This window comes from Salvelinus fontinalis, chromosome 42, assembly GCF_029448725.1.
Source record: "Salvelinus fontinalis isolate EN_2023a chromosome 42, ASM2944872v1, whole genome shotgun sequence".
NCBI classification, from domain to species: domain Eukaryota; kingdom Metazoa; phylum Chordata; class Actinopteri; order Salmoniformes; family Salmonidae; genus Salvelinus; species Salvelinus fontinalis.
Window position 1 is genome coordinate 18305722 of NC_074706.1, and position 23863 is coordinate 18329584.

The following is a 23863-nucleotide window of genomic DNA, read 5'->3' on the forward strand; positions in this document are numbered from 1 at the left end:
CCAGTTTTTTTTATAACACCTCAGTTTAAGCTTTATAAGAGTTCTACCTTACATGACAATTTAGCCGTTATGTAATATATTTAGCCTGCCTTGGTTCTTCTTAACATAGCCGTGATGGCCGGTTACATAGGCCTAACCAAGGTCAGCTTCAAAGTAACCTAACCTGTAAAGTAGTTTAGCTGCCTTCACACACAACCTCATGTCATCTAGGGCCAAAGGGCAAGGACACTCACTACCTTATGCTGTATACTAGTACCACAGGTGGCACATTAATTGGGGAGGACGGGCTCATGGTCTGGAATGGAATGAATGGTATCAAACACATAGTTTCCATGTGTTTGATACCATTCCATTCACTCCATTCAAGACGTTATTATGAGCCGTCCTCCCCTCACCAGCCTCCTGTAACTAGTGCCCTTCTCTACTACACTTCTATCCTGTACTTCTGCCATACAGTACCTACTTGCACTTATAAAAGTCAGGAGCATATTATTTTATCTCGGCATGGTAATAGCATTTGATGATGTTCAGTACTTTGGCGCAGGTTTGAAAACCATGTCATGTATTAATTCTGTAAAGACCTGAGAGCCAGTACAGGTCAGATAAGTCGAGCTCACCTTCAGCAGAGAGGCTGCAGAGCATTACAGCGCTAATGGCTCACGTGTTTAGCCTGACCTCACCACCACCAGCTTTACTCTCCAGAAGAAGAAGAAGAAGAAGAAGAAAAAGCTGTTGGAAGGATTCTAATACTACCTCCCCCCCCTCCTGCCCTCTGTCCATCCCTGAGTGTGCTTACTTACAGCGCCATATGACGATGAGCCTCCGTAAGGGACAGGTCTTTGACAGACGCCCAATTCTACACACGGACTGGTACTGTAGGCCTATAACGAACACAACGTGGCTTTTGAATCTTAGTGACATTGTATTATAAACAGGCTACCTGGGGAGGCAGGTTGCCTAGTGGTTAGAGCATTGGGCCCGTAACCGAAAGGTTGCTAGATCGAATCCCCGAGCTAGCTGACAAGGTAAAAATCTGTCGTGTTGCCCCTGAACAAGGCAGTTAACCCACTGTGCCTAAGCCATCATTGTACATAAGATTTTGTTCTTCACTGACTTGCCTCGTTAAATAAACCACATATTATTTTATTTTCGTTTATAAAAATTAAACAAGTCCACTGATGTTACCACAGTAAACATCATAAACAGCTATGTCTTTGAAAATGGTCAACAAGTGTAGTACATTTACATTTTGGTAATTTAGCAGACACTCTTATCCAAAGCGACTTACAGTCAGTGCTTTCAACCCAGCTCTAGGCAGAGTCTTGGTGGTTCCAAACTTTTTCCATTTAAGAAGGATGGAGGCCACGGTGTTCTCTGGGACCTTCAATGCTTCAGAATTTTTTTTTGGTACCCTTCCCCAGATCTGTGCCTCGACACAATCCTGTTTCGGAGCTCAATTTCAAGTCTCATAGCAAAGGGTCTGAATACTTATGTAAATATGGTATTTCTGGTTTTTGTTTTTAATACATTTGCCAAAAAATTGAAAACCCGTTTTTGCTTTGTCATTATGGCGTATTGTGTGATGAGGGGAAAAAGTATGTGGACACCCCTTCAAATGAGTGGATTCGGCTATTTCAGCCACACTAGTTGCTGACAGGTGTATAAAATCGAGCACACAGCCATGCAATCTCCATAGACAAGTCAGTTCACAAAATGTATGCCCTGCTAGAGCTGCCCTGGTCAACTGTAAATGTTGTTATCGTGAAGTGGAATTGTCTAGAAGCAACAACGGCTCCGCCGCGAAGTGGTAGGCCACACAAGCTCACAGATCGAGACTGCTGAGTACTGAAGCGAGTAAAAATTGTCTGTCCTCAGTTGCAACGCTCATGACCAAGTTCCAAACTTCTTTATTTAACTGTTATTTTACCAGGTGAGTTGACTGAGAAAACATTCTCATTTACAGCAACAACCTGGGGGATATTCACAGGGGGATGAAGGAACCAATTGTAAACTGGGGATTATTAGGTGACAGTATGAGGGCCAGATTGGGAATTTAGCCAGGACACAGGGGTTAACACCCCTACTCTTACAATAAGTGCCATGGGATCTTTAGTGACCACAGAGAGTCAGGACACCCATTTAACATCCCATCCGAAAGACAGCACCCTACACAGGGCAATGTCCCCAATCACTGCCTTGGGCTATTTGGATATTATTTTAGACCAGAGGAAAGAGAGCCTCCTACTGGCCCTCCAACACCACTTCCAGGAGTATCTGGTCTCCCATCTAGGAAGTGACCAGAAACAACCCTGCTTAGCTTCAGAAGCAAGCCAGCAGTGGGATGGAAGGTGGTATGCTGCTGGCTCTGGAAGCAACGACACCACAATAACTGTTCATCGGTAACTTCATGAAATGGGTTTAGACGCACACAAGCCTAAGATCACCATGCGCAATACCAAGCGTCGGCTGGAGTGGTGTAAACTCGCTGCCATTGGACTCTGGAGCAGTGGAAACGCGTTCTCTGGAGTGATGAATCCCGCTTCACCATCTGGCAGTCTGATGGACAAATCTGGGTTTGGCGGATGCCAGTAGAGCGCAACCTGCCTTAATGCATATTGCCAACTGTAAAGTTTGGTGGAGGAGGAATAATGGTCTGGGGCTGTTTTTCATGGTTCGGGCTAGGCCCCTTAGTTCCTGTGAAGGTAAATCTTAACGCTACAGCATACAATGACATTCTAGATGATTCTGTGCTTCCAACTGTGGCAACAGTTTGGGGAAGGTTCTTTACTGGTTCAGCATGACAATGCCCCAGTGCACAAAGCGAGGTCCATAAAGAAATGGTTTGTCAAGATCAGTGTGGAAGAACTTGACTGGCCTGTACAGAGCCCTGACCTCAACCTCAGTAAACACCTTTGGGATGAATTGTATCGCAGACTGTGAGCCAGGCCTAATCGCCCAACATCTGTGCTGACCTCACTAATGCTCTTGTGGCTGAATGGAAGCAAGTTCCTTTCACAATGTTCCAACATGTAGTAGAAAGCCTTCCCAGAAGAGTGGAGGCTGTTATAGTAGCAAAGGGGGGACCAACTCCATATTAATTCCCATGATTTTGGAATGAGATGTTTGACGAGCAGGTGAGCACATACATGTTATTTAGTATGTGTATCAACCTACTGGTAAAGCTATTTTGGTTAGTACACTATACAAACTGTCTTATGTAACCATTCCAAACATAACATATCATACTAATTTGAGTCATATATTTACGTTGACTATGTTACGTCTAGTCTTTGAGGCCAGGCTACAATACAATGGCCTGGTAGGATAAAGCCTATCAATAGGGTTGGGTTCTGGTCTTTCAAGCAACATGATCTCACGTTTTCCCCTCAAGTCAAATAAAGACAGAAGAAAACCTTAGGTAAGGTTGATTCCTGTCACGTGGCGGGTAGGCAGGTACATAAGGTAGAGGGGGAGGAGTCACCTCACCATAGGATTGACTGTTAGTTTCTGTAATCTCCACCCCTTCGGTGCTAAGGAAATTTTAGAGCAGATTTACATGAGCTATTCACAGTCTACAGTTCGAGCCTATAGGAACTTGTCACTCAGGATTGGCTTTACAGGCAAATTCTTCACCACCTACCTTATTTTCTTCTGTACAGCGTCCAACAGGAGACTGCAAGTGTGGTAAATTAGTACTTTTCTTTCAATTGTTATGCATTGTTTTGTGAGGATTTATTTTTGTTCTGAAGATATTTTTGCGTTTGATATCGCATTGGTTTGGATGGTGGTGTGCAAGATGAACTAGGTGGTTAGTTGATTGGCTTTGGTCTGTGTCCTGCAACTATGCAAGAGAATAGGGCTCCTTTTTGATCTAAGGATATATTTGCTGTTTACAATGTTCTACATTCCTTTTGAGTCTTATCGTTGGAGGAAATTGCCAGTAAAAAAAGGTGAACTGTAAGCTTGGAGGTTCTAAATTAGCCTAATTGGTTTAACAATTCTAAGCAGCTATCAACTTAAGAGTCTGATGCAGAGACGCTAAACTACCTTTGAATAGATTCATTGAGGCCTGTTTCTCTATATCTCAACTTGAGACATCTGTGGCATTATGTTGTATGACAAAACTGCACATTTTAGAGTGGCCTTTTATTGTCCCCAGTCAAATTCTCACCTCACCTAACACACGGCTTCTGTTTTTAGATATCTGCGCTGTCATAACCACACTAATAGACGCATGTTTTAAAGATATTGGACAGGTTTTCAAGATACCTTCCCAGGGTTTTGATAATCATCATAGCCTAGGCTAAGCTTGGTTACGCTTAGCTTGTGGGCACTGATGCAGGCACATGGAGAAATCCAACTGTAATCAAGTCAACTGAATGTATATGGAATCATTTGCCTCATGCAAAGTATTCATCTTTCAAAATCAATATCTATTATGTTTAATTAAGCAATGATATTGATTTATGTGAGATTGCCATTCAGCGATAGAGCTGCTGAGATTTTTTTTTCAACAGGACAGGACTTTAAAAGTCAGCGAGTTTACAAGTACTAGAGATAGCTGGGTAGGATTCATCTGTAAGGTAACACAGCTGTATTTCATTTATGGTTAGGCCAATGTACAAACACACCAACTTGAGGATATACATTAGATTGGAAAGAAAATAGTCTAATCGCAGTGTCTATCGCAGTGTTTCTCAAGCCCTGGTCTGTGAGCGGCACCGGTCCCTGGGATAGCGCTGAACAATCCCTGAAACCAATTTAGCCTGTAGTAATGTGCCAATTTGTATTTAAGCAGCCCTCAAAGAAAGAAGGACTAGGCCTATAGCTTATTGGTCCCTGGTAGGAGTATAGTAAATGTTGATACACAGGGCTTGTACACTGAGTGTACAAAACACTAAGAGAACCTTCCCAATATTGCATTGCACCCCCACACCCCTCAGAACAGACTAAATTAGTCGGGGCATGGACTCTACAAGGTGTCGAAAGCGTTCCACAGGGATGCTGGCCAATGTTGACTCCAATGCTTCCCACAGTTGTGTCAAGTTGGCTGGATGTCCTTTGGGTGGTGGACCATTCTTGATACACACTGGAAACTGTTGAGCGTTGCAGTTCTTGACACCTACTACCATACCTCTCAATTGTCTTAAGGCTTAAAAATCCTTCTTTAACCTGTCTCCACACCTTCATCTACACTGATTGAAGTGGATTTAACAAGTTACATCAACAAGGCATCATAGATTTCACCTGGTCAGTCATGGAAACAGCAGCTGTTCAAAATGTTTTGTACACTCAGTGTATATCAATCGAGGCCTATAACTTAGTCTAAACTAAGGTTCACATTGGGCCTGTTGATATTTCTACAGATGTGAGGATTTACCTTGTAATAATCCTCTCTCTTCCCCGTTTGTGTTTTCCAGACACTAATATGAGGAAACCTTTATATGCCCCAGACCCTGGAGAACATCAGGGGCCAGTCGGTTGTTGTGTTTAGAGGACTATGCTCTCCTCGACACCGTAAGGCAAGCGCTCGTGCTAAGCCAGCCAGAGCAGCCTCACAGCCAGCCTGAGCCTCAGCCTCCACCTATGCAACAGCGATGGAACTGATGCTCCCAGGTGCTGACATGGGGCCCCAGAAGGACTCCTTCCCCCTGAGCAGAAGGCATCACTACCTCCACGTCCGGAGAAAACTGAGGCCCATAAGGATTCTAGCTTTCGTCCTCAGCATTGTGACTCTCAGCACAGTCTTCTCATTGGGTGCCTTCCAGTGGACTACTTCTTCTACTGGGCTTGATGGAAATGGAGGTGATCTACATTCCTCCTCCCCCGCTGCTATGTCCGGGGGAGCCCTACTGCAGTTGGCCCCCCGCAGAACTCTGCTCACCATCAAGCACCAGGGAGGCCACAACGTCTCTATGATGGAGGACATGCCCGTGGCCATGAAGTCTTCCATGGATGAGATGGGGGACTACCCCACGGATCTCTTCAACCTGGAGCAGAGAAGGCAGGGGGCTGTGAGTCTGCACATGTTTGGGATGTTGTACATGTTCATCGCCTTAGCCATTGTGTGCGACGAGTTCTTTGTCCCGGCCCTAACTGTGATCACAGAGAAACTTCAGATCTCGGACGACGTTGCCGGGGCAACCTTCATGGCGGCCGGGGGTTCCGCCCCAGAACTTTTCACCTCCGTCATCGGGGTGTTCATCTCCCACAGCAACGTGGGCATAGGAACCATTGTGGGTTCGGCCGTGTTCAACATCCTGTTTGTCATCGGGATGTGCGCGTTGTTCTCCAAGGAGGTTCTCCAGCTGACCTGGTGGCCCCTCTTTAGAGACGTCTCCTTCTACATCATTGGTCTCCTGATGCTCATCCTGTTTTTTTTGGATAACCAGATCTTTCTGTGGGAAAGTATCGCCTTGCTGATGTGCTACGTTTGTTATGTGACATTTATGAAGTTCAACGCACCTGTAGAGACCTTCATAAAGAGTAAATTGGGCCAGAATCAAGTGGAAGAGGTGGAGGCCGCTCCTAAGGTGAGTTTTGCCGCCACCTTTTCCTCCCCAGATGTATTTTTAACTCACGTTCCTTTTGCTTTTGGCAGGAGGCTGCTCGCGTGCAGCGTAAGGGAAGGGTATTTAAAAGTCTTCCTGCGGGCCAGGTAGACGGACAGACGCCAAACCTCTGCCTGCCCAGGGATTAACATTGGGTTTAGCTGTATGTCACCTGTGCATGGCCTCACAGAGATGGCCCTCCCTATACGTGCTGACTAAGTCAAACCACCAAGCAGGTCGCTCCATGGCGTCTTCCATCCACTCTCATATTAAATACCAGGCATCTGAGCCCTTTGCAAAGCTGGGTCACCGTACATACAGCACTCGCAGTAGTCAGTCAACTAACTTTACGCAAATCTAGTTTTCCCTTAAACGTTTTAAACATACTACTATACACAAGACACATTTACACAGCCAATGTTTAGGAAATGTATATGCCATTTAAGTCATAAATATGTAGACTTTATCTTCTTGATGATGGATACTGTAATTACACACCATTTATTGACTTTGTCATTAACTTCGACATTTATCGACCTATAGGAAATCGGTTACACATTAACTGGTTTACTGAATTCAGTGGTCTGTGGTTATCTGGGGGGTTTTAAACATTGGAACCAACCAGCTGTCGACATATACCAGGAATTGTCAATATCTGTAATGGGCTGCAAATGGGGGAGGGTGGTTGCTCTGAACGAGGTCTCAATGTTTGGAGATTCCAATTCTTATTATCAACATGGCTCCAGAGGGTAGTTTGGTGTGGCCACATTTCTTCAAAGTATCGAACACGTTTGAGTGGATAGGCCCAACAATGTGCACTGCACAGTGTGTCCCCTTGAACCAACTTCTCAACAGCTGCATTCATTCAACATCTCTTCATGACCAGAGTTGAGATAAAGACAGTAGGTTAAAGTAGCTTGAGCACTCATCGTTTTCTTAAAACTCCCACGTGTACTTCGTTATCAAGATAGCTAGTATTTTTTCCAGAAATGCTAGTCCTAATGTAAGAAAACAACAACAGCCCAACTTCAGATTTTAAGTAGCTATACATACATTTCCATGGGATGAAACATTTAGGGGCCGACCCCAAAAGACACGGCGAAAAAATGGATGTGCGTAGATATAGATCGAACACATAAAAATAAAAATAAATGCATCATTATCATTCAAAACTCTACTGTTGTGACATATCTCCTACATGTGTCCGACCTGCTGTGTTCTTGTCTTTGTCTTCAGTTGGAGTCTGATTCATTGCTCTCAGATGTTATATACTCAGAGTCACACTCTTACGGAGCCCAGGTGAACCCTAGCTGGATGTTGGCTGTGATTGTTAGGGCTTACCTGTAGCTTTTGACTTGTATTGCATCCCAATTCCAGATCTTCAGGGGTTTATACTTTAATACTACTGTGCAATTTGGACTAGATTATAGGCCTCTATTTGGCATTTAGAAGAAAATAATATCCATATGTACTAATTATTATCATCGTCACACCACATTGAGACACTAGATATTGTAAAGAAATATATAGCAATGAGGTTTGATATATGATTCCAGCAAGCAGTACTTTAAAACACGTAAGTTAAATTCATAAATGATAACTAAGTTACGAGCCATTTTTTTCTAAATATAAGGACCAATGTTGTAGTGACAGCAACATTTAGTGGGTAGCAGCAAACTTTGCTCTTACATCTTTACATAACATATAGTATCTGATCAGTAGTTATTTGATGTGTGGTACTCTTACATCTTTACATAACATACAGTATCTGATCAGTAGTTATTTGATGTGTGGTACTCTTACATCTTTACATAACATTCAGTATCTGATCAGTAGTTATTTGATGTGTGGTACTCTTACATCTTTACATAACATACAGTATCTGATCAGTAGTTATTTGATGTGTGGTACTCTTACATCTTTACATAACATACAGTATCTGATCAGTAGTTATTTGATGTGTGGTATGTTCAGTTTACACCTCGGATCTTAACGTTGAGATGCAAGTGCCATTATTAAACCCAACTTGAAGAGGTGGTTACTATTTCTATCATCAAGGGGATATAAAAACTCTTGTTTGTATTCTGTCCTTCGGAGAAAACTGCCCTGTTCACAGGAAGTCTCTCATCCTTGTACTGGTCTGACTCCTCAGGGCTTTCTTTTAACCAGCCAGCACATGATGTACGACTTGCTTGCCCTCATATGTCTGTAGTTCTTAAGTAATCCCTCTGCAAATCCTCCAATCCATTTACCACAGCTAATTTTAGCCAGGTGCCACTGCTGGTGTGGAGATCAAAAGTCACCCAACACTAGGAAAAGTAAAAAAAAATAAAAAATGTTAACCAATTGTGTCTATTGTTTTGTCATTCAGAGTAAAGTCTGTGCTTTTAACCCAAGCCATATATATGTAGAGAGAGAGATGTATAAATATGTAAGATGGTGGAAGTCAGGAAGAACTCACCCTACTTGATTATTCTAAGACTCCAATCCTTCTTAAACCCTTTACTGATTACCATTTGTGACGACAGCAAATATAAAGCGACAGACTCCTGGGCCCCGTTGCCCAAAAGCATCTCAAGGCTAAGTGCATTGTTAGAACCCTCGTAGGGGCATCGTTGAAGCGCCGAGCTGTTTTCCAAAACCATCGTTAGTAAAGTTGCACTTGAAAACGTTCGTTATTTACCAACTGCCTCCTGACCACTCGTACAACAGCTAAGTGTGCCGTTAGATGCTTAATTGTTCTTCTGCGTTACTTTATAGTTACTTTATACACAGAAGATCTCCACTAAACATCTTGATGCTATCTGAATCTTCTGTGTCCAGCCGCCGATAACTTCAGCATGAAGGTGCAAATTTGCCAATGTTTTTGAAATTGTTACAAACAAGCAAGGGAAACAAATATTCTTAAATGAAAAACAAGATGACTACATTAAAATATAAGTACAGTCTAGACCTATATATTTAAACCATACTGAAATCAATTTCATGTTCAATCAGTTTTTTGTTGTTGCTAATTCTAGGCTACTGTATGCAATTGCCTCAATATATTTAATGTTGTGGAACATGTGCAAAATACCTCATTTGTGATGTAGTGCATTATTATAGGATTAGCATTAAAATAATCTGGGATTAGGATTAGCATTAAAATAATTTTGCAGCCATAAATCGTCAGTATTGTGGAATAATTATACTGTTAAAGTAAGACTTGGAAGGCGGAAGAGAGCGGTGCTGCCGTTCTGTCGATCCTATCAGTATCGATACATGATCCAACAACACTGAATGTTTTGGGAAACGCATATGATCTTCAGCTGCTATAGGATTGATGCATCGTTAAAACGCTCCTAAGCTTAATGCTGCATTCTATCCTTGTGGAAAGTTGGTATTTACCACATATGACTGTGAAAATTATATTAAATGCCCCCCCAACTCGTAATTAGTAGTGGGAAACTTGTCTATCATCACTGAGCGCCAACTCATGCTACATGCTGACGTCACCTACTAAGGAAATAACAGCATTTTCGGCAGTTTTTTAAAGCAATCTATTAACATGGTTTTGGAACACTATAATTTGTTTACAAGCATGATAGCTGTAGCTATAGTTTATGGTCGACGCAGCTTGTTGGCCATTAGCCAATCAACGTTTCTTGACAAAGTTCAAAGCACGTGAATGCCTGATGCATCCAACTGTATTTATGACTTCACAACTTACATCTTTCCCACTTGGTTATGAACGCAGCATTAGTTCCATCGCTATCGGGAATCGGGCCCTGGGCATGATGTGACTAACCTGCTGCAGCTGACTGACTAAAGCTGAATGACTAAAGACACAGAAACCTACAGTGACTCAAAGAACGAGCAATGAACAGTAGAGGATCCTTTCCACATTACGTTTCTCTATATCCACTATATATACACACTGAACAAAAATGTAAACGCAACATGTAAAGTGTTGGTCTCATGTTTCATGAGCTGAAATAAAAGATCCACAAAATGTTCCATATGCACAAAAAGCTTATTTCTCAAAAATGTGCACATCCCTGTTAGTGAGTATTTATCCTTTGCCAAGCTAATCCATTCGCCTGACAGGTAGGGCATATCAAGAAGCTGATTAAACAGCATGATCATTACACAGGTGCACCTTGTTCTCGGGACAATAAAAAGCCACTCTAAAATGTGTAGCTTTTTCACACAATGTCTTGAGGGAGCGTGTAATTGGCATGCTGACTGCAGGAATGTTGAACAGAGCTGTTGCTGGAAAATGTAATGTTCATTTCTCTACCAAAAGCTGCATCCAATGTTGTTTTAGAGAATTTGGCAGTACGTCCAACTGGCCTCACAACCGGAGACCACGTGTATGGTGCTGTGTGGGCGAGCGGTTTGCTGATGTCAATGTTGTGAACAGAGTGGGGTTATGGTATGGGCAGGCATAAGCTATGGACAATGAACACAATTGCATTTTAGCGATGGCAATTGAATGCACAGAGATACCATGACGAGATCCTGAGGCCCATTGTCGTGCCATTCATCCGTGGCCATCAACACATGTTTCAGCATGATAATGCACAGCCCCATGTCGCAAGGATCTGTAAGCTGAAAATGTGCTAGTTCTTCCATGGCCTGCATACTCACCAGACATGTCACCCATTGAGCATGTTTGGGATGCTCTGGATCGACGTGTATGATGGCGTCTTTCAAAGTTCACGCCAATATCCAGCAACTTCGCACAGCCATTGAAGAGAAGTGGGACAACATTCTACAGACCACAATCAACAGGGGCGGCAGGTAGCCTAGTGGTTAGAGAATTGGAACAGTAACCAAAAGGTTGCTAGATCAAATCCCCAAGCTGACATGGTAAAAATCTGTCGTTCTGCCACTGAACAAGGCAGTTAACCCACTATTCCTAAGGTGTCATTGTAAATAAGAATTTGTTCTTAACTGACTTGCCTAGTTAAAAAAATAAAAACAGCCTGATCAATTCCATGTGAAGGAGATGTGTTACGCTGCATGAGGTAAATGTTGGTCACACCTGATACTGACTGGTTTTCTGATCCATGCCCGTACTTATTTTAAAAGGTAACTGTGACCAACAGATGCATATCTGTATCCCCAGTCATGTGAAATCCATAGATTAGGGCCTAATTCATTTATTTCAATTGACTGATTTCCTAATATGAACTGTAACTCAGTAAAACCGTTGAAATTGTTGCATGTTGCGTTTATATTTTTCGTTCAGTATAATACACTAGCGTATAGTACTTAGAATGACGCAACGTATTGGGAATGCATTCTAAATAGTATGCTAGTATGGACATTGGAACTCATGTGTAAGAGCTTTTGACTAGCATGATCTGACTGCACTCGGAAGTGTTTGCTGGCCAATTTTTTTTTTTGCAAGAGACAAGAAGACTGCATGCTTATTTTGCAGGGCAAAATTCTCACTGACGTTTTAGATAGAAAACAACCACCAGTGTTTACGTAATTCCATCAACATTTTCCTTTCAATCATGCTTCTCAATGACATGTAAATGATCGTGGACCATGTTGTAAATGTCCATGCTTCCATAATCTTTAGTACAGGGCTCTCCAACCCTGTTCCTGGAGAGCTACCGTCCTGTAGATTTTCACTTTAACCCTAATCAAGCTCACCTGATTCTAATAATTACCTGGTTGATAAGCTGAATCATGTTAGTTACAACTGGGGTTGGAACGAAAACCTACAGCTTTCCAGGAGAAGGGTTGGAGAGCCCTGCTTTATTGTAATGTTTACCTTAATTGTGAGGGTTCACTTCCTGTGCTAAACCCCAGGGCCACAACTGACCAATCAGCTACACTGCGTTTCATTGTCTCGGAAATAGGGTTATGCTCCAATCTTTATTATTAATTGTAACCAAAAGTGTACTTGTATTGTTATTGAGTTAACTTCTTTCCCATGAAGAAAGGTTACCGGTAACACACTTAACATGTTAACACACTTAACATATCCAAGATCTTCTATATCCAATGGACACTAGAGCCCTTAAGGGTTGTAACGCCACCCAAGTAACAACCATTATTCAACCCAATACAGAATAAGTGTAATAAAAGTGTGAGGTTCGAATCAAACGTCACATTGTGACATGTGAAGGTTGTTATGAGAGTTAACATGAAGGGGTGGAAATTACTGTTCTAAATACGGTTATCTCTGTGGATTAATCCTCTCTAAGTCTGGGAGCTTGGCGGGTCAGGTGGACACAATTGACTTCTGCCTTGCAAGGATACTTGCAGAAACTCCCGGCTTCGCAGAAAGCCTTGGCTGGCTGGCTGTCAGCCTTATGGCATTTACGGCTACAGTATACTGTGAATAATTGTTATTTCGAAAGCACCACGTGTTCCTTGTACAGATCTTAAAGATCATTTTGATTGGCAGTTTGAATTAATTACACTTTAATTAATCGCATTACATAACAAGGCAGTTAACCCACTGTTCCCCGGGTGCCGAAGACGTGGATGTCGATTAAGGCAGCCCCCCGCACCTCTCTGATTCAGAAATGTGGAAGACACATTCCAGTTGAATGGTGCAGTTACCAGCTGCAGTGCAAGTTTGATTGAATTCCAGGCGTAGCTATTTCCTGTTATCGAGGCACTGAAAGAAGTCAAAAAGATGCATTTGATATACATGTTGATTTTCTCTTGCAGATATTTGTTTTAGTACAGTGTGTGCATGTATGTATGTCCTGTTTGTGTGTTTATGTATGAAGAGTATGAAAGCCCTGCAAATTCCCTCTCCAAGCCATTCCCCAGCATTTTGGTAAATATTGTTTTAGCTATGAGCACATGTCTAGTGTTTGATTGCGCTTCTACAGCAAAAACACTTTGTGGAAAATAGTACTTAAAAGTAAGCAAAAAATAAGTATATTTCCATCATTATTGCAGAGGTATAAAGGGAGTTAGGGCGCCCGAGCTACTTGATATAAAAACAATGGCAGTGTATGTAAAGATCCCTATTAATCAATTAACTTTAATTAACTTCAATTACCCTGTTTGTGGATCAAATGGATCACCCATTAGTGCATTGTTTACTCAATCCCAGATTCTGTACCTAGAGACATCTATGCCTCTATCATTTTGGCAAGAGTTAATAACTATCAATTTGATGATGTTCTATTATAATGATATTAATCACAGTTCATCCTGTGCTCCTGTGTTCTTTTTGGTATTTGTTTTTATATGTAGACTCATACATAATTCACCTCAACATTTTTGTCTAGATAGGCCTACAGAATTTGTCAAATCATTATTTGTTCTTTAATAAATCCCTTTCCTGCAGTCAAATGACCAAATCGCTCTCTAGTGGCCTCGTTGGTGGACTGTTAAAATGTTTGTATATCAAATGGTTTTGTTATATTTAAGTCTTCTGTGATGCATAAAAAGTGTATTATTGGGATGGAAACTCAAAACTGAATACATTTCAACTCTATATCTGACATGGTACAGGTGTCTTCTTTTTTTTAAAGCCCATGTGTGTGAGGTGTATACATTTGTTTCAAAGTAGATTTGTTTAAGACTACCAATAAACACTGTGTGAGCCTAATTTAGCTTACTGCAGTAAAGGGTTAATGCTATAAGCTATAGCCAGTATAGGCCAATGACATTTCAGTTGAACAAAGATGGATTTGTAAAATATTATTGCTATATTTGTATTGTGTCTACCCAATTTGTTTCTACCCTATTTGTGGCTATGCCGAAAACCTTGAGTATTCTCCAAACCCACTCCCCTCCTGACCTAGGTGGGAGTTCTGTTAAGAATCTATTTCTACACTGTCAGTGTCTATGTCCTGTCGACGTCAAATTCAAAATCAAACGCATTCATCACATACACAGTTTACAGCAGGTATAAAAGGTGCAGTGAAATGCTTATGTGCTCGTGACGATAATGGCGCCCATTTCAGACCACATGACACACGGCAGACCAACTGTTAAGCAAACTGGTCAGTGTGGTGAGAACGGGACAGGTTGGAAATGTGGCGGTGTTTTGGCGGTGGTTTCAGAGGGGATAAAACTCACCATGTCTGTACATTTGACATTTTAGTCATTTAGCAGGCGCTCTTATCCAGAGCGACTTACAGGAGCAATGAGTTAATTGCTTTGCTCAAGGGCAAACCGGCAGATTTTTCACCTAGTCGGCTCGGTGATTCAAACCAGCGGCCTTTCGGTTACTGGCCCAATGTTCCTCACTGCTAGACTACCTGCCTCCCACAGTAAGCCAGGCCACAATGTAAACCTCCAGCAGTTCTCCATCTTGCCAATCCATCCATTCCTAACCCTAAGCTCCGGCAGCAGATGCTCTGCAGGTTATTAGGCTCAATGCCTAATAAATAACCTGTATGACCCGCTAGGGCCATGTGAGCATTAGGCAACAGCCAACCGCCGGGAATCAAACACAGCACAGGGCCTTAGCCTGCCTTACTGGAAAGGCCTAAGTTTGGGTGCTCACATGGCTAACGCTCATCCGCTAACACTTTGAGAGACAGCTACTAGTGGCTCTGGATGGATCCTCCTAGTCCCAATGAAATCCTTTACTAGACGACATGACTCGTTCTACATTGATGCAAAACGGTTGTGTAATTGTTGTCCCATTTTCTGGTAGACAAACAGCAGGGCTGTTCAGGGTTTTCAACTCTGCTAATTGAAGAAAAGAGTTGAAATTCAGTATTTTTTAAATTGGTAATCATAATCTAGAATTTTTTTAAATTGAAACATACAATAGTTGACTACAGTATGGCTGTGTCTGCTTAGTCAAATTGCTCCTGTAACTCAAGACTTTTAGCTCCTATAATTCAAATGCTCCTTCTTCCATTTTTAAAGGTAAAAAATATTAGGATTGTCATGTATTCCTATTCACTTGTTTTGTGGTGTGAAGATACGTCGTTAGCTATAGTATAACACTGTGTCTGACCACAGCAAGCTGCTGAGGTGTTGCATAGTTTTGTTGTCTTTGCGCAAGGTTTCATTGAAGTTATTAATTCCCTATCATTGATATACAGTGCCTTCATAAAGTATTCAAACCCCTTGACTTTTTTCCACATTTTGTTGTGTTACAGCCAGAATTTAAAAATGGATTACATTTAGATTTTTTTTGTCACTTACCTACATGCAACACCATGATGTCAATGTTTTTCACATTTTTTCAAATTCATTAAAAAGGGAGACCTACTGCTTGCTATGGTATCATACTGTACCTTACATTCCAAACAGAAAAGCAGTATGCTTTCTCAATTTAATTTCTCTCTCAAACAGTTGTGCAGATGGGATTCTGTCTCCACAACTGTAAAGTATATGTCCTCTGAAGAACTGTTGGCTTTAGATTAGAGGAGCTGCATCTGTAGGTTTCAAAAGCTTTACGTCTTCCCAGCTGCCAAGTATTCCCAGCTGCATTCCAACCTGTACATTCTCGATGGATCATTTTGAAACCGGCTTACCTATTGACAGTTTGATATCCTGATCATTTATCATGACGGCTGCTTTTCTTTAATTCATTGTGCCACAGTGTCTTGTCAATAACTAGCATTTCTTGGCAGATGATATTTTCTGTTTAAGTGCGATTTTGTGAGACTTCATACATGCACGTCTTTACTTCTTTCCTTTGAAGGCAACCACGGGTGACGACGAAAACAAGTTGACGGTATGTTTATGTTCTGTTGTGGCATCTTAACCTGTATTTATATGTGTCATATTGACAGTACTGAATATCCAGTGTTCCTAAGCAAGCACACAAAGCATGTTGCCATAGACAGCAATGCTGCAAGAATACAATGAAATGTAAAGGTCCACAAATGCGTCAGATAGTTTGCGCCAGAGCCAGGTATTTAGAGTGTTGGGCCAATGCTGTTTCTGCATTATGACACATTTACATGACACGTCAACATTCAACATGGCAGCCACGTTAGCTCCCCACTAACGAATGAATTACTTGGGGAATATTTAAAAAAAATATTATAAAACTGAACGTCTAGGAGCATTATGATGCATTTACATGACACTGCAACATTCTATAGCAGCCATGTTAGCTCCTCATTAACATTACATGGGCAATATTTAAACAATGCTATGTAACTGAACGCCAAGATTTAGAACAAAAGTTGACCTAACTCTCTAAATATATGAACTCTCTAAATATATGCCGCTGTTTTGCACCACAAGGCACTGCATTATTGACACTCACGCACTTGACACGTCACACTGTGCATTCACTGTGTATACCACTTTGTTCAACTGCGTCATTGTTACACCACTGTGTACCAAAGACACATATGCATTGTGAGCTCAGGGTTGGGGTCAATCCAGGAAAGTAAAATCGAAACTCAATTCATACATTGAATTTCAGTTCACTTGACTGAACTGAAAACCAAATTGACTCCACCCCTGCAGTTTTAAATTAGAGCTATGTATTGAAGCTATAGATGATCTAGTATTGAAGCTATAGATTAGAGCTATGTATTGAAGCTATAGATTAGAGCTATGTATTGAAGCTATAGATTCTCATCTGGTATAGAGACGTTAAAGCAGCCTATGCCCTTGGTCTCTACTGCAGGCCAAACCCCGTCTCCAGAGAGGAGGCTCATCGGCCTCCCTCCACAACACCCTGATGAGGAATAGCATTTTCCAGCTCATGATCCATACACTGGACCCCCTCAGTGAGGGTGAGGGACTGGGGGGTAAAACAACGGGTTTTTTGTCACACCTTCAATATAGACACACTTCCGATATTTATATTTGATGTATTTGTTTCAATATGTTTCTGTATTAGACATGTTTTCACAATTTCTCATTAATGGAAACAACATCAAATATTTGTAATGTTTTGTTTTATGTTTCCATTAGTGGGGAATCCGTAGCTAGGTTCAAATCGTTAGGGTTTATCACTGACTCTATGCAGCAATGATTGTGTTTCAGGGCGATTCAAAGAGAAGGCCTCCATTCTTCACAAGATGGCCAAACAGAAATGTCAAGATGGCGGGGAGGGGGAAAAACCCAACGGTGTCGCAGGTGAGCTTTACATTTTAAATGTACGTAAATGTTAAATATGTTAAAATACTTTATACGTGTTATATACTATATTATAAACTGGGTGGTTCCAGGCATGAATGTTGATTGCCTGAAAGCCATAGTATATGAGACCGTATACCATGGGTATGACAAAACATCTATTTTTACTGCTCGAACTACATTTGTAACCAGTTTATAATATCAATAAGGCACCTCTGGGGTTTGTGATAAATGGTCAATATACCACGGCTAAGGGCTGTGTCCAGGCACTCTGTGTTGCGTCGTGCATAAGAACAGCCCTTAGCCGTGGTATATTGGCCATATACCACACCCCCTCAGGCCTTATTGCTTAAATATACTGTATATACATAATATATATTGTATAACATTCTCCAGTGACTCTCACTGTCTCTCCTTCAAGTCTAACTCCTGACCTCTCTCTTTCTCTCTCTGTCTCTCTACGCAGACAAAAACATCCCCAACAGTTCCAACGTAACAGTGGAAGTCACTTCGCCTGCAAACGGCGACGTAGGACCGGTAGGCTTTGTCTACCAAGTACCTCCAAAATCAGTGACATGATGTTTAAGAGAGTAACTGACACACACTGGATGAATTAGTTCTGTTTAAAATCAAATATTTGTTTTATAGCCTTGGTATTTCTGTCACTGTTTCTCTCTAACCCCCCACCCCTCTCTGTTTGGTAGGCTGAGGAGGAGGAGGAAGATGAGGATGCTCCTCTGAGTTTGGAGTGGCCGGCGACGAACCGCAAACGAATAACGTATCTCCTTATCCTCCCCATTGTCTTCCCCCTGTGGCTCTCTCTGCCCGATGTCAGGAGAAAGGCAAGTGGAGCTGCTATTCTCCTCAGACTACATTAACATTTGGGGTGTAGCTACGATTGGTTGATTGATTTGTGAAAATCTATGACGCTTCAAAAAAGGACATTGAACGTTTTCATAAACTTATCATACACTTTTTTTTCTCTTTTTTTTTCAGACTTCCACAAAATTCTTCCCCATAACTTTCATTGGTTCCATCTGTTGGATTGCTGCCTTCTCCTACCTCATGGTGTGGTGGGCTCATCAGGTAAGCCCCTCCCTGACACCTGTCACTTTCATTCTGAGCCAATCAAACCATAGGGTTTGGTGTCAATCATTACCCCACCTCACCTATGGCCTTTTGATTATGGTGGAAGCATATCAGTCTGTGTGACCACGACACATAATCAAGAGCCAACCAATCCAAACAACATCCAGTCATTCGATTGAGTTCCAGCCGTGTCTATCGCCAGACGTAATAACGCCAAATCTGGTTATTTGTCTTTGTTTGAACAATGTAGTTAACCCATTTTCACTCTCAGGTTGGAGAGACCTTCTGGATTACAGAGGAGATCATGGGATTGACCATATTAGCAGCTGGTACATCAATCCCTGATCTAATCACCAGTGTCATTGTAGCCCGGAAAGGCCTTGGTGACATGGCTGTGTCCAGCTCTGTGGGCTCCAACATATTTGACATTACCGTGGGGTAAGTCGGTCCAAAAGCACATTTAAAATGCTGTTTGCATGAATGAGTCCTTTTTTTAAATGTTTTCTCGGGCAAGCTCTATTGCTGCACTTTTGAAATGTTACAGTAGCTTTGCACAGATCTATGCTCTTTTGAAATGTTACAGTAGCTTTGCACAGATCTATGCTCTTTTGAAATGTTACAGTAGCTTTGCACAGATCTATGCTCTTTTGAAATGTTACAGTAGCTTTGCACAGATCTATGCTCTTTTGAAATGTTACAGTAGCTTTGCACAGATCTATGCTCTTTTGAAATGTTACAGTAGCTTTGCACAGATCTATGCTCTTTTGAAATGTTACAGTAGCTTTGCACAGATCTATGCTCTTTTGAAATGTTACAGTAGCTTTGCACAGATCTATGCTCTTTTGAAATGTTACAGTTGCTTTGCACAGATCTATGCTCTTTTGCATGACAAAAATGTCAACCTGGAAGTCAAAAGATCAACTGCAACTATGTTTTCACTTTACCACCGTATAGTCTACTCTAGACAGTCACGGTACATGTGATTTCTCTGTTTCTCCTTCTACCCTTGCAGCCTGCCGTTCCCTTGGCTCATCTACGGCCTAGTCAATGACTTCAAGGCGGTGCAGGTGAGCAGCAACGGCCTCTTCTGCGCCATCGTGCTCCTCTTCCTCATGTTGCTCTTCGTCATCATCTCCATCGCCTCCTGCAAGTGGAAGATGAGCAAGGTTCTGGGAGGCCTCATGTTTTTACTGTACATCTTCTTCCTGGTAACCAGCGTCTTGCTGGAAGACAAGGTCATCGTGTGTCCCATCTCCATCTGAAGGCCCCACTTCAACCCCAACCTCCTGGAAACACAAACACACCTTCTCTCTCACACACATATACAGTAAACACAATCATTTGATCCTCCCGTTATCAATGGGGGCTTCCATTGGGAGGAGCAGTAGAAAACTAGCATGACTTGATTGACTTCAAATGCCCGAGCACAACCTGCAAATGATCATTTGTGAACTTTGAGCAGGGCAGACGGACCTGTCGATGAGCGATTGATTCACGATGCTACTGCCCAATGGAATGGGTTTCTCTCCACGTCACATGACCACATCCGAGAGCTTGCATTGGTTTAAATCCGTCATTGACTGACAAACAGGCGATTGTAATCACGCCCATGTCGGAGAGTAGGGGACCACGTCTGGTTACTCCAATCCAGAGGACTATGTGATGTGATTAGAGAATGCATTTGAATTAGTCAGGTATCAACTGTCCATCGGTCAAAAACGTTGATGGCTGTATGAAGTGGAGCTCTGGAAAAGGTCCTGCATTGTCCTAACCAGAAAGTGGAACCTGGCAGGGAAATGGAAGAGAGGTTCAACGGATGCAAGAAATATCAAGGCATGAGGAACATGGTTGGATCCACCAACAGGTAGACCAAAGAGCAGCTCCTCAGCTTTCATCGAGTTTACCGAACTCCAGTAAATCGAGATCAATTTGCACAGGTCCTTGTTATAAGAGTGTCTGAAGATTGCGTGGATCAAGTGGAAGTGTTTTTCTTGATTTTTGTAAATTAGTTTTCAGTTGTATTTATATTACAATTGCTTAATTTGCAAAGCCCAAAAGGTTTTTGTTCTCAAATCAAAATCTAGAATTTGTACAGTTCTGATTTGGTTTATAACTGTTACATGTTTGTATGAACTTGCAAAGTTTGGAAAGGTAAACGTGTAAATGAAGAGAAAATGGTAGTAATATGACGAGGGTGGTTTTGTTTGGGACAATTTTGTTAAGTAAATACAATGTAGTACTTGTAATTTATCTTCTGTTTCTTAAGCCCAACCCATATTTTTCAAACTTGTTTGACATTTAATATTAAGGTGATCGAGTTGAGCAAATCTATTGTACCTAATGCTACAACATTTTTATGGTTGAAAATGTAACAATATATATAGTATATATATACACAGTACCCACTTATTCTATATGCAAATCAGCTGAGGAACATGACAAATGTAAATAGTTAAAATGGTCGACAGGTGTGATGTAGGGACACACTATATTAAATCACTTTCAGTGTGCAACCCCGTTCAATTAAATGTATTTATAAAGCCCTTTTCACATCAGCAGATGTCAAAGTCCTATACAGAAATCAAGACTAAAACCCCAAACAGTGCAGATGTGAAAGTGAAAAATATGTGAAGGGGTTGTGAACTCTGTACAAATGATCAGTTTTCCATGTTTGATGCAGTTTGTATGTTTCAGAATCATATAGAGATATAAATATATATTTTTTTATACGTTATTTCTTTGCTTGTTTTCTCTATATAAGAGCAAACAGTAACATGTATATCTGAATAACATCTTGTAATTTTCTCTCACTTTTGATCAACTGAACAGAATAAGGGGTTTAAGATTTTATATTGACCAAAGCAAAATAGCATGTGAATGATATTCTTAGAATAATCAATAGTTCTACTCTGTAAAAAAAATCGATATGTTTCTTCTCCACTATAAGATCGATCATAAAACATGTCTAACTATTTAGTTGCTTCAGAATTGTTACCTTACCATTGCTGTATGGCGCTTGCCCTTTGACTGGCAACGGCAAAGCATATCTCTATCACAGGATTCTCCAACCATGTTTCTGGAGCGCTACCTAGGTTTTCAATCCAACCACAGATGGAACTAACCTGAGTCGGTTTATCAACCAACTAATTATTAGAATCAGGTGCGCTAGATTAGGGTTTGAGCGAAAATTCACAAGACGTTAGCTCTCTAGGAACAGGTTTGGTCAACTGATCTTGCTGCTCTAGCACCTGCTCTAGCACATGAAGCATACAGTATGTGCATTACCACAATTAAGTTGTTTTCTTATAAATAGTTGTTAAGATAACAAGCCCAATTTTGCAATACTTGTACCATAATAGTGACTTGTTATATTATCACACCCTAGTGGGCAAAACTGGTGTAAAATATGTCTTTTCGAAAGAGATGTGTTGTGGAAACAACGTATTTTGAACCATATTTGCTCACTGGGATATACTATATGTGATTTTTAACAATAATTGAACCATCTGAAACTGATATGGCAAAAAAAGAAAAAAAATGAGCTACTATATTGACAACTAAAATAATGGATTATCTTTGTTAAAAGTTTTTCCATGTATTACTGTAACCCCCGTCACTTTTCGTTAATTTCTCTAAGCCAATTTCATCATTGTCAATTTGTTTTCTCTCGTGTATGCAATGTTTATGCATACAAACAGTTTGTAAACTGTAATGTAAACTCAAAAACATGATAATTCAATTTGATGTTTATACCAATATCGCTTCCACTGTTTTAGGGTTTAATGTTATTGATATGTATAGAACATGTTTAAATTACAGATAACTTCATGACTTTAGACATCCACGTTGCATTAATAAAGAAAGGACTTTCATATAGTGGGTAATTTCTTGATCTTTTTTCAATGGATGTTATGCGTGTGTAACATTTAATGTATGGATGAGTAGGAAGGTAAAACGGTCGATATACAGAACTATATGGACAGTGTGGAAGTCTATCATAATAATACAGAACAAACAATGAATGGCAATGCTTTTATATTTCTGTTACATACCATATATTTAAGTATGAATCATGTATATGAATCATAATCATGTATACTTGAATCATGTCAAATATTGTAAAACTCATATCAGTCATTCTGTATAAAATGTCATATGATAATAAATGAAAATTTGTTTGAAATGTAGGTGTAAATTGCTTTGTTTCAGAATCAAATCACCCAAAACGAACCTATCAAAACTATCCAATAAATGTTGTCCTCTACAATATAATATATAATATACAAATATTCATTATAGAGTGCAATGGTGCAGACATTATTGATTTGGTTACCCAAGAATACAAATTTGATATGCACAAGTACATAAGCCAGTAGCTTCACCTAGTGGTTAAAAAGAAACACTGCAACCCGGGCCACATTCAGATGGAAAATATTGAAATAGAAATGGCATGAATAGTGCCGTTAGGATTCCTTTTTCTACTTGTCAGAGGCATCTTTGTTCTTCATAAAATATTTATATCTGAACGTTCCACAAAGTTTCTCCCATATAACACAGTGTTAACTGGAATCACTGACTTTTTTTGCAGTCAGTTCCAGACAGGGGAAATTGTTGGCATCGCATGAGGCCACTTTGAAGAAGGGCACATCAAGCTCATCCAGGAACTCCACAGCCGTCTAACAAGCGATGCAAAGCAGTAGGGATAGTCATGCATGTTTTGCTTGAAATCCGGAATATAAACACAGTCACAGCAGACGAATTCATTCAAAATTTAAGAATGTCTCTTCATTTAGCTTCCATGACCTTGGCCATCTTGATCATTTTCTTTGCGATATCAATATCTCCCTGATGGTTCTGTCCAATTTCTGCAGTAATGAAACAGGGGTTAGTGTAACGATCGTTGTTGGAAGGATGGTCGGACCAAGATGCAGCGTGGGTTAGGTTAATCATTTTTTTATTTATGATAACCAGCACAAAACAAGAACGCGTAACAAACGATACGTACAGCTAAAAAGCAACAATACAAAATCAAGATCCCACACACAACAGGTGGGAAAAAGGCTGCCTAAATATGATCCCCAATCAGAGACAACGATAGACAGCTGCCTCTGATTAGGAACCATGCCAGGCCAACATAGAAATACATAAACTAGAGTACCCACCATAGTCACACCCTGACCTAACCAAACTAGAGAATA

At 40.9% G+C, this 23863-nt stretch overlaps 1 protein-coding gene across 1 annotated transcript; it reads left to right on the plus strand.

Moving 5' to 3' along the window:
• The first annotated feature begins 5597 nt into the window (after nt 1–5597).
• Nucleotides 5598–22793, plus strand: LOC129841401 (sodium/potassium/calcium exchanger 2-like). Its single transcript, XM_055909661.1, has 10 exons — nt 5598–6533; nt 7788–7850; nt 16180–16212; nt 17122–17245; nt 17484–17576; nt 18043–18113; nt 18281–18418; nt 18573–18662; nt 18937–19103; nt 19678–22793. The coding sequence occupies exons 1-10, from the start codon at nt 5598–5600 to the stop codon at nt 19925–19927; spliced, it is 1965 nt and encodes a 654-aa protein (XP_055765636.1). The 3' UTR covers nt 19928–22793.
• The last annotated feature ends 1070 nt before the right edge of the window (nt 22794–23863 follow it).